This window comes from Pseudorca crassidens, chromosome 10 (genome assembly GCF_039906515.1).
Source record: "Pseudorca crassidens isolate mPseCra1 chromosome 10, mPseCra1.hap1, whole genome shotgun sequence".
Lineage (NCBI taxonomy): Eukaryota > Metazoa > Chordata > Mammalia > Artiodactyla > Delphinidae > Pseudorca > Pseudorca crassidens.
The window spans coordinates 49,532,327-49,550,311 of NC_090305.1; the positions used below are offsets into that span (position 1 = coordinate 49,532,327).

At 37.0% G+C, this 17,985-nt stretch overlaps 1 protein-coding gene across 1 annotated transcript in view; it reads right to left on the reverse strand.

Annotated features, from left to right (window-relative positions):
* Nucleotides 1-1,735: 1,735 nt before the first annotated feature.
* The window catches only part of NEK10 (NIMA related kinase 10), a 309,256-nt gene continuing 293,006 nt past the window's right edge, over nt 1,736-17,985 (reverse strand). Inside the window, exons 34-37 of the mRNA XM_067753539.1 lie at nt 15,351-15,459; nt 12,831-12,883; nt 12,695-12,750; nt 1,736-8,523 (exon numbers count right to left, since the gene is read on the reverse strand). Coding sequence (XP_067609640.1) covers nt 8,475-8,523; nt 12,695-12,750; nt 12,831-12,883; nt 15,351-15,459 — 267 coding nt within the window. The 3' untranslated portion in view covers nt 1,736-8,474. The remainder of the gene's footprint in view (nt 8,524-12,694; nt 12,751-12,830; nt 12,884-15,350; nt 15,460-17,985) is intronic.

Genomic DNA, 17,985 nt, shown 5'->3' on the forward strand with positions numbered 1-17,985 from the left:
ACTTTGGGTGACATTTTCCTGTATTCATTGCTTATGAGGTATTTTTTTAAGATTGCAATTTGTAGCTATATAGAGCTATATTCTATAATTCACTTATTTAATTCCTGTTCTCTGCTATAAAAACAAAATTACTGAGAACAATCAATTTGTTCCCATTTGATAAAGGATTAAATCAAGCACACTGCATCAAGGTAGAAGTAGGTGGGGGATGTTAACTGTGATGCTACTGAAAGCCCCTCTGGCTTCTGGAAGAAGTAGAATTTCTGTTTCTGCTTCTCATGTCAGTGACTGAGGTTGGTTTGCCTATTTTCTGGATTAGATCTGTTTTTCAAATAGCCTGTTGAAGGCATCTAACTGAATCTTGGGACAGAGACTGAAAATGTTCTAAGAATTCAGGTCCTGTAGTCTGAGGTTATTTTCATGAGACTACCTCACACAATTCTTTCTTCTCCAGGTATTTTGATATTGTGATGTTTCATATTTCATGACCCCAGTTTTTCAGGTCTACCTGTATCTGTGGCTTTGGTATTTCTCTCTGTGACAGACATCCTAAGGTGACCCCAATCATTCATTCTATTGTATAATCCCCTCCCCTTGTGTGTAGGCTACACCTGTGACTTGCTTATAACAACTAGAATATGGTAAAGGTGATGGACTTTCACTCCCTTGACTTGGTTATATTATAAAACTGTCTTATGAGAAAGAGAGAGATAGATACAGACAGACAGAGAGAGGGAGACTGACTTTCCTACTGGCCTTGAAGAAGCAAGCTGCCTTGATGTGAACTGTCTTGTCTATAGAAAGGGTCACCAGGCAGGGGACTAGAGGCAGCATTCAGTTACTGAGACCTTGTCCTACAAATACAAGGAACTCAAGTTTGTCCAAAATTGCATGAGCTTGGAAGAGGATCCTAAGGCTCTGATGAGACCCCAGACCATGGCCCACACTTTGATTCCAGGCTATGAGAGAACTCACTTGAGGTGTGCTCAAATTTCTGATCTCCAGAAATTGTGAGAGAAAAAGAAAAATGTGTACTTTCCAACTGCTAAGTGTATAGCAATTTGTTATACAGCAATAAAAACCTGATACACCTGCCCACACTAACGTTGGGTTTGAACGTGTGATCTGATTTAGCCAGTGGAATGGGGAAAACTTGATGTAAGCAGAGGTTTGACAAAGGTGTCTTGCATTTCGACATTCTTTAACTCTTGCTACCAGCACAAAAACAATACATCTGCTAGGTTACTGGAGGGATGTGAGGGACACATGGAAGAGAGCTACCCTGTCCTCTCTGGGTCCATCCTAGACCAGCCAGACTCTGACAACCAGCCAGCTGATCATAGACACATGAGGGAGCCCTGCTCAGAACAGCAGAACATCACCCAGCTGACCCACTGACTAGAGAATAAATTCTTGTCAGTTTAAGTCACTAAGTTTAAGGTGCCTGATTGTAACATTTGTAACAACAGATAATTGCTATGCTTTCCATTGCTTCAGGACATATTTGAGCTTGGACACATATGTGATTGCCTGCTTGGAACTTTTTTAAAAAAAGACACTTAAAACACTTAAAAGCATAAAAGCAGAGACTGAGGGAGCTGCTGAGAGAAAAATATGACCACTTGTTATAAACTCTTGATAGAAGAGAAATTCTTTTCCAATAAGGTTGAAAATACATTTTAAATTTTCTTTAGCATTTTACAGAGTTTAAGTGACAGCAAAGATAAAGGGTGCTTGCATCTTTTATATACATCTTTTACAGAACAGTCCCATTTTTCTTCTCTTCCAAGGCCTCCAGTCTCACCTTGGAGCCTCAGTGCTCACACAGGAGGACAGAGTCCCCTGCCCACTGTCCCTCCATGTCACAGATCTTCATAGAGCCTCAAGCATTCTCTTTCCCTGCAGGAAACCTGGTGACAGCCTGTTCCTCTGGCAGGAATGGTGAGAGGGCGTGTGGAGAAAGAAGAGAGGTCTGGGGATGGGGCTGGTAAGAAAAAGATGCTCTCTTTGAGGCTCAGAGCAAACTGGAAGTACTCTCCCATCCTGTGGGCACAGGCCTTCGTCTCAGACCCAGAGCTGTCCAGAAACTAGAAGCTCTGTGCAACGTGAGATTAGGGGTTGCACTTCTTTTTGATCCTCACAAACTCACCAGTGGGAAAAAGAGAATACAGGAAGCATTATAACTCAGTTTTGATCCACTAAATGTCAATAGACAAAATGCAATCGAAAGATTTTTCTTTTAAGTGATTTTCTTGATACTAAAATTTTTAAAAATAATTTTTAACCATTCAAACTTACAACCATTCAAAAGAAACTGAAATAGGGGTAAGTCTAACAAAGCATGCATCTTGAAACTACACAAATCTGATGAAAGAAATCAAAGGAAATCTCAATAAACAAAGAGACATACTGAATTCATGAATTAGAAAACTACGTGGTAAAGATGTGAATTCCTAAAATTAGTACAAGGTTACAATTCCTATCAAAATCTCAACAACAATTTTTGTAGACATAGGTAAGCTTTTAAGTGATTTTTGTTTTCCATTTTAGAAGAGTGGAAAGATGGAATCTTTCCACAACTTGTTTATCAACTGGCTTACTTGCAAACAACTGAAGTACCTTGAAGTATTTCTTTCCTAATTTAGCTAAGTATAACCACATGCAAGTCTGCTTGCATTTATCTATTTAAGTTCCATATAGATTTCTTGTAATATTATTGCACTGTCAGAGGAAATGGGCCTGAGAACATGGATGAAAGATGGGGAAGAAAACATGGTCCCCAGGGGAGAACCATGTTCACTTACTAGCAGATAAAGCTGTTTCTTTAGAATGCTTCACAGGGACCCTCTCCTAAGGACAAGTTACTGGGGGCCGTCTGCTACTACGCTGGGTGGTCTGCTTACCTGAGACAGTGCTGAGGTAACAGTCCAATGCACACTGGGGAGAGGTGTGATCAGTTACCTCCAGAAGACACCGGCAACAGGAATCATTCAAGTTCTGGAGCTCCCTGCCCCCTTGCCAACTGCTCACCACCTGGTGACCAGCCTGCTGGGTGATGCCAGGCACTGGGGAACCACTGGCCTTCTACCTGCCCTCTGACTTCTCAAAGCAGTTTTTATCTGGGGATCATCCCACCTCCTTGAAAGGTTCATCTTTCCTCTTTGGCAAGTTAGGATTTCACTTCTGAGGGCTTGCATTTATTCATTTCTCTCAGTGCTAATGTTGGGCTCATCCAAACAGTTCATCTATTCCTTCTGGACATGAGGTATCCCTGAACCAGCTCCATTTCTTTCAAAATTCGTGAGGTAAACACAGAGGACATGGAGGGCAAGGAAAACTAAAATGTAATGCCATTTATAAGACTTATAATTCTTTTTCAGAACCCTGACTCAACTGGTGCTTGAAATGTAGAACTAAATCATGGGTTAGGAATATTTTATGAGATCCTTTCAGTCTGGCTTAAAGGTGCTAAGGCCTTAAAACATTTGTTCCTCTTGGTTTGTTATTTCTAGTCCAATCCTCTTTCTACTTGTTTTTTTTTGGAAACAGTTCATCACATTTGCAACAACTTCAGCTAATTTTTCATTTGTGAGTTCACTAGGTCAATTCCAAGCACCTATTCAGACTTGTTGATAACCTATCAAAATGACAGTAACTTTCTCTAAAGACAAAACTTCCAATCTTGTTTAGGAGAAACAAGATAGGCTACTTCCACATGTTTACTTGAAGAATCACATATTTGCTGTAATACAATTTTGCTACCTCTAAGTGCAGTTCCTGGGTACAGTGCAAAGTTTCATACTACAGAATGAAAAAAGGAAGCTTGTCACATTTAGAGGAATAATATTCAGTTTTCAATTGAGAATAGAGTTCATTTACTTCTAACATAAAGCAATAGACTGTATTTAAAAACTTTTATATTAATAGTTAATTGCTATATATGTGTAGCAAAAAAATCTAGCACACCTCACATACCACGAATGCTGCTATGATTTTAGGACATGTGATCTTCATTTTTAAAAACAACTATCACCCATAGTCCCAGAGAGCATGAAAAATTGCAATATCCATCAGTCACCCTGTCAAAGTCATAAAATCTTTCCTGTCCATTTTTCAAATTTCAAAACATCACAGCAGGATTGTAATCAACCATAACAGTAATATTTATAATATACAATTTAACTGTAATGACACATATAAGAATTTCTTTATCACAAAGTTGTTCCCCTGAGACATTTGTGTCTTCCTATCAGTATGGAAAACAGCATTCAAGGGTTGAGCACACTGATAGCAGCACATTTCAATTGGAAAAATAACTTATCCAAAACTGTAAATTTCCATCAAAGGATACAATCTGAAAAATACCATAAAGGTATATGTTAAATAACTTGTTATCTCATTTAGTTGTCAAACATGAAGAATTTCATGTTTGGATGGAATTTCATCCAAAGAGTCCAGGTTGACACAGAAGCGTTGAGGTTCCCTTGCTTGGGAGTCCTTCATAGCTGTATCTCTAATGTGCTGAGAAACTGTGTCAGTTCTGATGCCTGTGCATTGTATCTCCAGTTGATTTCTGTGCTCATGAATATACACCATAAATAAAGTCAAGGGAAAAACAATAAAAGTAGGTTTAAAAAGTTTTTCCTGCCTTCAGACAGAAGCTGAAGCCATTTCTAAAGGAAACCAGCATATTTAATGTACATGGCTCCTCACCATTCCCAGCAAAAGAGAGAAGTAGCAATAAATATATTTTTCAATTCAGCATATCAAAAGGATGTGGATTCTATACATATTAATACTGATGGAATTCACTAAGCAATATTGTCACCTTCACACATCTTAAATACAAATGGTGATTAATTGATGATATTGCTGGGATTGCACATAATCAACAAGTCCTATGTTAGTTTTTGAACATCAAAATTCATAGTATTTAATAAGTCATAGATGTTATCTCTAGGAAGACCTTAACTCCAATTCAGTTCCATCATTTGGGTAAACTTCATAACAATGTTTCTTAATTAAGTTCTGCTTTAGAATGCCAAAATAGATGTACACATATCACCCAGAACCGCATAGATGTCCACACAAAACTCAGTAGTGTTTGTTTTCCCAGAAAGTTTCTGATATGCATATATGAGCTCAGGGTCTAGTGTACATGTCACTATTCTCTGAAGATCTGTAATTAAATATCACATGTCTGGAAGAAGATAAAGTTAACAAACAGTAAGCACATATGCCTGCTGCAGTCACTTCCCTGAGAATGAAATATTCTGCTTTTAAAAAGGAAATGACAGGGGGCTTCCCTGGTGGCACAGTGGTTGAGAGTCTGCCTGCCGATGCAGGGGACACAGGTTCGTGCCCCAGTCCGGGAAGATCCCACATGCCGCAGAGCAGCTGGGCCCGTGAGCCATGGCCGCTGAGCCTGCGCGTCCAGAGCCTGTGCTCCACAACGGGAGAGGCCACAACAGTGCACAACAGTGAGAGGTCCGTGTACCGCAAAAAAAAAAAAAAAAAAAGGAAATGACAATTTCAAGTACACATATTCAGATAGAGTTTTTTTTAACAATTTTTTTTTAAATTTAATTTTTAACTTTTTAAATTTAGTTTTTTAAATTTTGGCTGCATTGGGCCTTCATTGCTGCACGTAGGCTTTCTCTAGTTGCGGTGAGCAGGGGCTACTCTTCGTTGTGATGTGCGGGCGTCTCATTGCAGTGGCTTCTCTTGTTGCGGAGCATGGGCTTTAGGAGCGCAGGCTCAGTAGTTGTGGCGCATGGGCTTAGTTGCTCTGGGCATGTGGGATCTTCCCGGACCAGGGATGGAACCCGTGCCCCTGCATTGGCAGGAGGATTCTTAACCACTGCACCACCAGGGAAGTCAAAACAAAATCAACAAGTATTTTGTGTATCAAAAATGATCTGAGAAGGCTGATTCATAATCTGTCCCATACAAATATTCAGCGACTTAGAATTAGATGAAATCACACAGATTTCATTGCACAACAAAGAATTTAAAAATTATATAAAATAAAGAGAAAAAATTGAAATGCAATCAGGAAAAGAATGAGGCCTACTAAGTTCAAGTAACAACTTTGCACTAGAAGACAGTTTAGATAGTCAAAACAAAATGATCATTGTTTTACTGTGAAGGGAAGGGGCTCCTTGTTAACCTCCTTGCTGGGATGTGACCCCCTGCACAAAACGCTTCCCTTACCAGTGCCTAACCTTCCCTTAAAGTCTTGGTCTTGCACTGGGAGAATGCTGATTCAGTGACTGTCGTAGTTTAAGAATATATCATTTTGGCAAAAGAATGCATCTATCAGCTTAGAGCTGTTGATGGGCCTAAAGCTGCTATTGAAAAAGACATTCGTTTGCTTATTTTTGTTAATTCTTACTAACTTCTAGCATAATACCTGCCATTTGTATGGTCTAGAAGTTAGTTGGAACATTTTGCTCCCTTTCTGGTCAATAAGGCATGCATTTAAAATTTTATGCATTATAGCACAGGGAGATCAGCTCGGTGCTTTGTGACCACCTAGAGGGGTGGGATAGGAAGGGTGGGAGGGAGGGAGACACAAGAGGGAAGAGATATGGGAACATATGTATATGTATAACTGATTCACTTTGTTATAAAGCAGAAACTAACACACCATTGTAAAGCAATTATACGCCAATAAAGATGTTAAAAAAATTTTATGCATTTAAAAACACCTTCAAATAAGCAATTTCTCTTTTCTTACCAAGGTGTGACCTCTGAATACTATGCTTTTCTACACCATTTGAGAAGAACTTTATAGTTCAAACTTTCACCCTATAGCTTGGTTTGTTTCTAAATACTGGTTTCTATCACAATGAAAATTTGTGCCCCTCTAGGCCTGTGCCCCCTGTACAATAAAGACATGTGCCCATTCCATACATGAAAAGAGATAAAATATAATCATGTAGGTTCAAGTTAAGCTGGAATAGAAATAGAATTTTTCCTGGTTTAAATCAACAATATCATAGCCTTTTGACTTCACATGTAAATTTCACATGTGGATGAATTTGGTTGAAAGCTAAAACTGAAAATTTTCATTGCTGTATTCTCATCTATTACTTTAAATTACAGTGTGTTTGTAATTATTAATTTGGCTTAAAGACAAGGATCACTGGTAATTTTCAAAGAATGGGTTAAAGAGAATAGGATATAGTTTAAGTACTAAACATACTAACTGTAAAAATAGTATGGATTCACATTAAGAGATTTTTCCATACTATAGAAAAGATTATTGTGTTTCAACCACTGTACTAAATTTTATTTGATCATACTAAAAATATATCAATGTAAATAAGATAGAACGTAGTGAGAAGTAAATAAAAAGCATAATTTCAGCTTTCAGATTACTAATTATATAGATTTAAAATCTTCTTAAGTAGTTAGAAGTGCAGTTTGATTTGGCAATAATTTCTTGACATTATACCAGTTATAAGAAGCCAGTTGAAGAGATTTTAGCCCAATAAGAACCTAGAGAATTTTCACCATAAATTATCCCCACACAGGAATGGGACACTGTTTTGGTGCTCTGAGTTCTCTTTTCTAGAGACGTTTCAATGAATAAAGAAGACATTTATATTTTATTATATAACTTATTTTCATTTCAAATTCTCAAGCAATAAAAAATTTAAAAGCAATGTTGGTAATTTCAGTTAGGCGGGACTTGGAATATGGAATATTGCATCTCTTTCATAGACTCTATGACTCTTCAAAGTGCCCTAAAAACACTATGAGTTTGATTAGCAGCAAAACATTAGCCTAATCAAAACCTTCCTCCTCCCCCTATGCATATATACATATACACAAACTATACATCAATACATTCTTAGCTTAAATATGACAATTTGACTGTTATTCCCAGAGGCTGTGCAAGGTTACAAATACTGTTCAAGACCACTAGTACCCAACTGGTTAAGAGAAAACCAATCCTTTCATTAAAACAAACAAATAAAACTACAAAATAATTTGATCACATATTCTGAATTTCTTTTAAGATTAAAAACATTGAGGGATACAGTGAATCACCCAATATATTACTGTTCTGAGTTCTATAATTTTCTTTATCTAAAACTATCTTTTATACATAGATGCGTTTAAACATAGTTTCAGCAATTCTAAGTAGATTCCTTTGAAAAATATGACAAGTATTTTTTTTTAACTTGGAGGAAAGTTCTGCAAGGAGTGGGTTTTCTTCTCACAGACGAATTTTGCAGCATTTTCTCCCAGAAGCACACTGTCATCCTGTATACATGTGTCCTAAGGATGAAGCCTCTTAGCACTGGACCTCCAGAAAGAGGTCCTGCAGGCACCACGGTATGTTGGTCTTTTCTCTTCCACACTCTTTTAGCAGCACCCAATCTTTGGGCATCTTGCCAGTAGTGGTTGAAGTCCAGAACTTGATCTTCACTGGGAAAACGAAGTCCATTCAAAATGCAGCACTTTCATCTTTTGGTTGGGTGATTCTTGGTCCCCCATGGATAGGAGTGATACCTAGAAGATTCAAAAGTGGAAGAAGTTCTCTACAGTCTCAAATATTTTAGTTCACATATTCAGTTTCAAAAGCAGTAGCTCAGGTATATAAATAAATAAATCACAATGAATAAAAAGGTGATTCTAAACATGATGGAATGGGGAGATTTTTAGAAAGTTGACTTTTGCTGAAGTTCAGTGCTAGCATTTTCTTTCTCAAATTATAAATGTAATAGGAACTAATAATCCTACAGTGGAAAAATTAATACCCATCCAAAGTAACCTGTACATTAAATGCCTATTTTAAAGCAATGCAAGTTGATTCAATGTAGATTTCTTTTTCTCTCAACACATATTTCATTGTTACAAAGTAAAATATTAATATGTGCCCCTAAGTATAAAAGAATGGTATGCTGGTCATCTATTCACTCACAAAACTCAACAGTTTCACTCTCACTAGAACAGTGATAAAATGAAGGCACGCCAGGCTGTATCCTTCTGGTAAGGAAGCTAAATATTAATGTGTGCAAAATATAGGTAATCATACATCCCTGCAAATGACCACAAATAGAGCCCACCTGGGGCTGGCCCAGTTTATTTTGACCTTGTTTCATTTTCCTTGCAATTTCAACTCAGTTCTACTTCCCCTTCCCAAATCCCTCATTTAGGTTAGGGCTCCTTGCTGCTGTTTCTATTTTTGTTATCACTTTCTTTAACTAATGCAGTATGTTGTGCCTGAGACATTCTTCCTACCAACTACCTAAGCAGTCTCACCATTACTTATAACAGTTCTAGGTATCTTCCCCAAAGACAGCTAATAGCTAGATAATGGCCTTATCCTGAGACTTTCCATTTGAGAATAGCATCTCTCTAACCCTAACTAAACATAAACCCTATGATCTAAGCTGAAATGTTCCATGTCTTGGCTTAATGCTTTAGCTGCTGTCTGGATGCTTTGTAGATGTGTGTATAGGTTTGAACTGACAGTCTTAAGCTGTAAGCTTGAGGAATACAGGACTTATGTATGTAATTCCCTTTGCATGGTTATTAATCAAGATCATTTAATAATATTTTGCAATGATGGCTGTGATGACAATTAAGATGATGATGATGATTATGAGAACAATAGAAGATCTGACTAGATACTGGTGGAGGAGTTAAAACAATGTTTCTTATTTCAAACCACATTGCTAGGGAAGGTTTTCTCAACTTGTGTTCCAAGTAAAAGATGAAAAATCACTGGGTAAACAAGGTCAACAGACTTCTTTCCTAAAGTATATCTCAAAGTTTTCAATATAGTCATGTGTGTCAACATTCTCCCAAAATGGAAAAATGTACATTCAGGGTTTCCCAAATATATTTGGTCATGGAACTTTATTTTTCATATAACATCTATTATCATCTTTGATAATATTGGCTATTTACAAAACCTATTTGGGAAAATACACTCTACTGATTCTAAGTACAGATTCTAATTACCTCTACACGTCCTGTGATATTTAGCATCCTCTATCCTTTGAGTACGGAAAAATCATGACTGTCACAGCTGATCTGATTCATATTTGGAATTATGTACACTTTCAGTTTGTGAAGTATTAGGTACTTCTATGTGGAGCCTGACTTACTTCTTGGAAACTAATTGGGAACATCGGTAAACAAGTAATGGCTTTAAGCATAACCAAAGGTTATTTTCACTGGTAAACCGTGAAAACTGTCTCCCCCAATTATATATGCTATCACTGATATTAGGAGTTGAAAAGGGAGTATCATGGTTATATGGATTTTTTTTTTTTTTTTTTGCTGTACACGGGCCTCTCACTGTTGTGGCCTCTCCCATTGTGGAGCACAGGCTCCGGACGCACAGGCTCAGTGGCCATGGCTCATGGGTCCAGCCGCTTTGCAGCATGTGGGATCTTCCCAGACTGGGGCACGAACCCGCGTCCCCTGCATCGGCAGGAGGACTCCCAACCACTGCGCCACCAGAGAAGCCCCTGGTTATATGGATTTTTAAATGGATGATTCATTTTTATTTGGAACATTTTAAGAAAATTTGATGTCATTTCCATCATATATTACTTTAACTTGATCGTTTAAATCATATCTTCATATTATATTCACAATTCTGAATATAACTGTAAATAAATTTTCACCTTTGTCATTAGGCCTCTTATTGTCTATTTACCATAAGAAGAAAATCTGCAATTTCTTTTAATACAGGAATATGTCTTTGAAAGTAGAAGTAATGTTTAATTTTTTAAAAACTTAATAACCGTAGAATTGAAAAGGATAACCATAAATTTCAAAATAAGACTGGAATTACTATTTCTAAAAAAGGAAAAATAAGAGCTCTTATAAGAGTTTCCCGAAGTTCCTTACACCCCTGTTTTTTCATTATATTTAGCTGATTTTCTGCAAAAATTTGAAGACATCCATTGCCCATGATCCTGAGACTCTGAGAAAATGTGATTAAAAAAATGATAAGCATGACTTTTGCCCCACTACAAGCCAACGGCACTTGAAATAATAAGTTGCTGAGAGTCAAGAACAGAGACATTCATCCTATCCATGGAAGGCTGGATGTACTCAGATCAAGAAGAAAAAAATGAAAATTCAAAATCCCTCCAGGGATGGGGGGAGAAGAGTTATAATGGAGATGGTTATTTCTATTAACAATATACCTTTGGAAAATGAGAATTACTCATCATTTCTCTGTGGTTACAAATCACAACAGGACTAAATGTACGAAGATAGTATTTTGGAAATATATTATCAAGCCAAAAGAGCAAGCAACTGAATAATCTTATCCGTGATTCATAAGAACAACTCATTGAAACAGGGAAAAAAAAGGCTAACCTAACCTCAAAAAAGATTCTAATTTCAATATAATGACCTTAATAGAATGTTCTTGAGACCTCTTTCTCTTTCCATGGCTAACAGTTATCTTTGGGGAAGACTTCTAGAATACTTTAAATAGTGGTCAACAGATAGCTTCATTAGCTAGACAGGAAGGTTATTCCTCCAGGTAGAAAAGGCCACTTAGGGAAAACAAACTCCACTGGACTATGTCTCCTAAGGCAACTTTGGCCATATAGGATGTGTAAGTGGTTACTCATGGTCAATTTGATGCTTCTGTTATGAGAGGGCTCCTTGGAAAAGTCAAGAGACAGCTCATGTATAGCAGACACTGTCAGCGCCCATATCCCCTCTTTCAAAGCACTTCAAAGCATGCTGGCCTGATTCCTTATGGCCAGCACCTGCGTTTCTTTTCCTGAGGATATCTCTGGTCTCTAGAATCTGCTTTGTCCACCCTTACAGAAGGCCAGAAATGCCAGGGAACTAACGTCCTCTGGGGAAAAAGGCCTCAAACGATGACTAATGGAAATTAGAGATAAATACCATCCCAGCTCCCTCAGTCCATAAGTGGGAGAATTGAGGTACATGTTCTCCACTGGCTCTCAGATTTCCACAATGGGATCAAGCTCCAACCACCACAATAGTAACTTACTTGAAAATGAAATCTTTATTGAATTATTTCTTCAATCCCTTACCAGAGTTTCTTGGGATTGCCTCTCAAACTAATTGTACTCAAATCTTTGTGCCCTAAACTGTGCCCAACAGTAAAATTGCAGGAATCCATAACTGAATGAAATTGATATAAAATAGAGTATATTTTTAGATCACCAATAATGATTATTTTAGAAGATAACACAGCCCCAGTAAACTGCAATTTCTTATTTAGGGTAAGCAAATGGGAACACATAACAACAAATCCCTTTCCCACAAACATATCTTAAATTCACCAGAAGTGATTCTTTGTTTAGTTGCACTTTCCCCCTTGCATTCTATACAAATAATTGCTAGATTTTAGTCATGGACATTTGAGTTTCGGCTCTTCCAATATGGGACAAACATGCTTAATTTAAAAAAAATGTAGAAATAATTTTCCATTTCATTATGTAGGAGTAAATTACTACTAAGTGATCACCATTTCTTTTTCAACCAAGAATACAGCAGCTGCATCCATATAAAATATGGTCAACATACATTCTACTCACAGTTGTATCAAGTCTAAGCCAAGACATTTTACAAAAGTGTTTAAAATAGGTCGGGGAAAACCTCTAGAATCAAGGATAGAGAAATTAGATCTAATATCCAATGCTCTAAATTGAATTTTCACATTTCTAGATCTCACCTGTTAGAAGTAAAATTGTAATAACCACTTTCCTCTAGGACTTCTTCAATCACAATCTAAAGTTAAAAAATATCAGGTTAGTATTGAATTAAAAGCAACAAAATAAAATCATTCAGAGGCACCACAAAAACCTCACCTGCATCTGTTCATACGTTATCCCCTGCTCCAAATCAAAGCTGGAGGGTAGACCTGAAATAGATAAATTATGAAAAGCCTGACATTTGGTTCATGTTTTCTTAGATTTTATTGGCAATTATGATTCACATGCAGTGAAAAGAGGTCAGTTTCTTAGTGATGAAGATGAGTACTTACAAACACATTCCAAATTATCTTGGCTTTTGGGGTGGCCATCACAAAATAATACACAAGATTTATGTGCATTGCTCATGGTATAAATTGGCCAATTAAGTTAGGTGTGTGTGTGTGTGTGTGTGTGTGTGTGTGTGTGTGTGTAAGGATAGGTGAGGAGTGGTTCTAAACACAAACCTCCTGATAGGCAAAGAAAAGATTAAGAAACTATTCCTAATCCACAAGGCAAAAAGAGTAGATATGTGCTAGAAAAAAACCAAATTCTTAGAGGAAGGCAGAAATAGCCAGAGGAGGACAACAAAGGTCTGACCCTTGGCTATGGCTGCCAGGAGGGAATAAAATACATTTAAAATCAGAAGACAGTAATTCTTTTGAGGTTTGGTCTGAGTATGATATACCAGCACATTAACAAATCCCAGCACCACCCAAAGCAATGTTGACCAGTTTCCACTCAGGTCAATCAACACTTATCACATGGAGGCCCAGGAGCTCCCCTGCCACTTACTTAGGAGAGAGAAAAGAGAATGGGTTGAAGGTTAAGAGGACGCACAAGGATGTGAGTGCTGGCAGCTTGTTTTTCAAGCCCAGCTTAAAGGTGTTGCCCGAAGTGCTCCCTGGTTCTGCTGTCTTTGCTTCTGTCCAGGCTGCCATGACTAGGGACACACCTGGTCTGCTCTGGGTAGGAGCATCCAGCTTCTGGAAGAGCCTGTCAACTCCCTCTCAGGCTGCTGAGAGACTTCCACCAGAGTTCTTCACTCAGCAGGGCTGCTGTTGTAAGAAGTCTGGCCTGTGACTGACCTACCTGCCCAGGGGGATGCAAATGACTTTACTTCACTTAGTATGATAATCTCTAGATCCACACATGTTGCTGCATATGGCAAGATTTTATTCTTTTTTATGGCTAATATTCAATGATATATATATATATATACCACATCGTACTAAGTGAAGTAAGTCAGAAAGACAAATATTATATGATATCACTTATCTGTGGAATCTAAAAAATAATACAAATGAACTTATTTACAAAACAGAAACAGACTCACAGACATAGAAAACAAACCTATGGTTACCAAAGGGGAAAGGGGGGGGAGGGATAAATTAGGCATATGGGATTAACAGATGCACTCTACTATATATAAAATATATAAACAATAATGATTTACTGTATAGCACTGGGAACTATATTTAATATTTTTAATAACCTATAAAGGAAAAGGAAAAGAATCTGAAAAAGAATATATATATATCTGGATCACTTTTCTGTACACCTGAAACTAACACAATATTATAAATCAACTATAGTTCAATTAAAAATAAATAAAAGCAAATGACTTTAGATAACAGTTTATCTCGATCTTACAGATTTCTCAGGGATGATTTTAAATGCAGTTCTGTCTATCCAGTTTAGCTGTATCCTAGGAGTCCAAGACTTAGGGAAAGTTTGATAATTAGTACATGAAGTGATTTGCCTAAATTAGGCAACTTCAAAAGCACAACAGGATTAGGCTTTTTTTTTTTGTCTGAGTAGATGGCAAGTTTTCATTTAACAGTAAAAGTTTCACATCTGTCTGCCCCACTGAGAGATATAACTATAGTTTACAGGGATTCCAAAATTATTTAGGAATTCTGTAACCTCAGAGTAGCTTGAAGATCTCTTCTGAGGTCAAAAATATCACAAGAAAAATTACATTATGCTGAGTCCCTACTACTGGCTAAGTACTTTTTATATATTTACACTGATCATTGCTATAATCCTAAGATGGTTACCATTTTTGTTCCCATTTTACAGGCAAGAAAACTGGGGTTCAGTGAGGACAAATAATTTGCTCAAGGTCAGCTACTAAGAGGTTGAGCTGAGATTTGAATCTAGGCATCCTGGTTTACAGAATACATACCTTTAATCCCTATGTTATATTGCCTCCCTATGAGAAATTTTTTCAAAAAAGAAAAAAAATTAAATATGTCTGATGTGGATTCTTCAGGTAAGTGTCAAATTTTCTGTTTTATTCAAGCTCTTCATTTCTACTTTTTATCCCCCTGGATGTTTTTGAGCATTTGATTTCCCATCACCAGATAAGAAGAAGTAAAAGGAAATACAATTTACCCACACAGATTCTGTTTGCTTATGGTATTAATAAATGATCAAGGAAGGTGTCACAAGTGTGTAAAATAAATCTCAGGGAATTTCTAAATTCCTACTGTATGTCCTTCCAACTGTCACCACAGATAATCAAAATAAACTCTATTTTCATTTTAAATTGAAGATAATCTTTTAAGGATAGCTGTTGATACAAACAATCTATTTCTTTGTGAAAGCCAGATTTCCTGTGTTGAAGACCATTACCTGTTGGGTTATTTGGGGATAGGCTGTTTTGACCTGATGAATGATGCAATAAATGGTAATCTGCTGTGAAAAAGTTGGGCTCAATTGGTTCTGGAGATCCCTGAGATAACTGAAACAGAAAAAGCAAAACTGCATCTTATTTTGCATTCAGAATCAAATGACATGAGACCTCTGTGTGCGTCTCTGCCCAGAAAAATTAGTGCTCTTCTGTTGTCAATCCCTTGTATACAGATAAAGACCAATCTTCTTCCTTTAAAAAAAAATGATAAATTAGATGCAGGCAAATTACAGTGAAAGCAAGTAGATAATTCCTGGTCACATGAAAATAAAAAAAATACTATATAGCTTTATGAGAACAAAATAAAACTGGATAGAAAAATAATGGCATGGGCCTGAGATATCAAAATGTTATTTTTGTCAGGCGTAGGAGGAATGAACTCCAATCATTCAACAAAACATAAGTTTTAGCCCAGATCATTCTTGTTTGACCAAGGCAAACACATTTCTTAATACATTTTTCTAAATTACTTTTTTTTTTTTTGGCGGTACGCGGGCCTCTCACTGTTGTGACCTCTCCTGTTGCGGAGCACAGGCTCTGGATGTGCAGGCTCAGTGGCCATGGCTCATGGGCCCAGCCACTCCATGGCATGTGGGATCTTCCCGGACCGGGGCACAAACCCGTGTCCCCTGCATCGGCAGGCGGACTCGCAACCACTGCGCCACCAGGGAAGCCCCTAAATTACTATTAATTAATTTTAATCTCCAAACATTAATTCCCAACACTGTAAAGGAAAGAGTAATTCACAAAATGCCAGAACTTATTAAAGTTCCAATTGTTTAATGCCATTCTATAATGATGAATTTTTTAAATGAAACTTTCAAAATCCTTTCACCTTTAATTCCAACTAACACTTGAGCTGGCCAAGTTTTTGCGCCTGTGTAAAACAATATACTTTTAAAATGTCGATACATATTAATAAACCAGAAACAAAAGGCACAATTTAGACTATTCAATAGTAGTTACCTTGGATTCACAAACTCTATTCATGAATTAAAACATATCATGGTTCAATCATTTGAGCAAATTGTTTGGCAGTTCACAAACATGCCCACCCTTTAAGCCAACAATCCCACTCTTGGATATACACACACAAGAGAAATGAGTACTTCTGTTCATGAAAAGACATGTACAAGAATGTTTGTAGCACATTTATTCGTAATAATCAAAAACTGGAAAACCCCCAAATGCCCACAAGATAGATAAATATATTGTGGTGTGCTTATCCAATGGAATTTTGCCAAACATGAAAAAGAACACACTATGGATATACACAGCAAGATGGATGAGTGTTGAGCAAAAGAAGCCAGACACAAAAGGATACACAATGTATAACTTCATTTACACATATTTTCACAACCGAGAAAAGCTAACCAATGGTGACAGAGATCAGGACAATGATTACATTGTAACAGGTAGTAGAGTTTGACCAGGAAAAGGCAGGCAGGAGCCTTCTTCTGGGCTGGAAGTGTTCTATATATCGATGTGGGTGGTGGTCACATGGGTGAATATATATGTAAAAGTTCATGGAGCTGTATATGTACTTCACTGTATACATTATGCATTTTATACATTAATATAAACATTTTATATTAGCAATTGATAATTATTCCATCAATATGCTTTGGATACTATAAATAAAAATCATTTTTGAGTTTTCCAGTCTTCATACTGCCAATGAATGCTACACATTAGAAAAAAGATATGAATAATCCTTTTATATTCTTGAAAATTTATTTTCCTTACTTTAGTGACAACTGATAAAATTAATAACCCATCTGTAAAATGACAAGATTGTAAGACTGTAATAGTGTAATGCAGGAAGATTTTATTCACTTAATAACTTTCTCATCAGTTCTATTAGGAGGCAATGCAGATAGCCTTAAGCATTCTGTAGTTCTAATATCTAAGGTAGTAGATTATTCCAACTGAACTTCTTAATATGTCTTGTAATGCTGAAAATGATTTCCTGGTATTACCTTCCAAGTGACTTCAGATGGATTTTTTTTTCATATGGTTGAGCATAGGAGTAATTTGGCTGCCTGAAATGTTCATCCCAATTATTTCTTAGAAAGCTTATTTAAGTCAACTTAATTATTAAGTGAACACCTTGGAATCCTAAAGATTTCACAGACAGGAAGATGCACAGTACCATATGTGAATTGTTACATGGAGAGGTCAAAAGAGTCATTTTAAGATGACAGGACAAGTTCTTTTCATTGATTCAAACCTTGAAGAGAGGAGTGTTTGATGTTTCCAGAGCTTGTGTCACACTAGCAGTCTTCTAGCCTAAGAACTGTGAATTCTCAGAGGGATGGGACCATGGAAGAAGCCAAGGACTAAAATCTTTAGTCTTGTGTTTGAGACCCAGATACATTTATTTTTATCCTAGGAAATTTCCAGAACTTTGTTTTGCAGTTCAGTTTTTTGATGTATACTATATTCTTTCAGCAAATCTTTTTTGCCCCTTACTATGTGACCTGAGCAGGTTTTGTAAATCAGAAATGTAAACCTTTCAATCCACATACACTGATGATCTGCCTAGCTTATTAGCACCATGCTGGGTACCATGGAGGA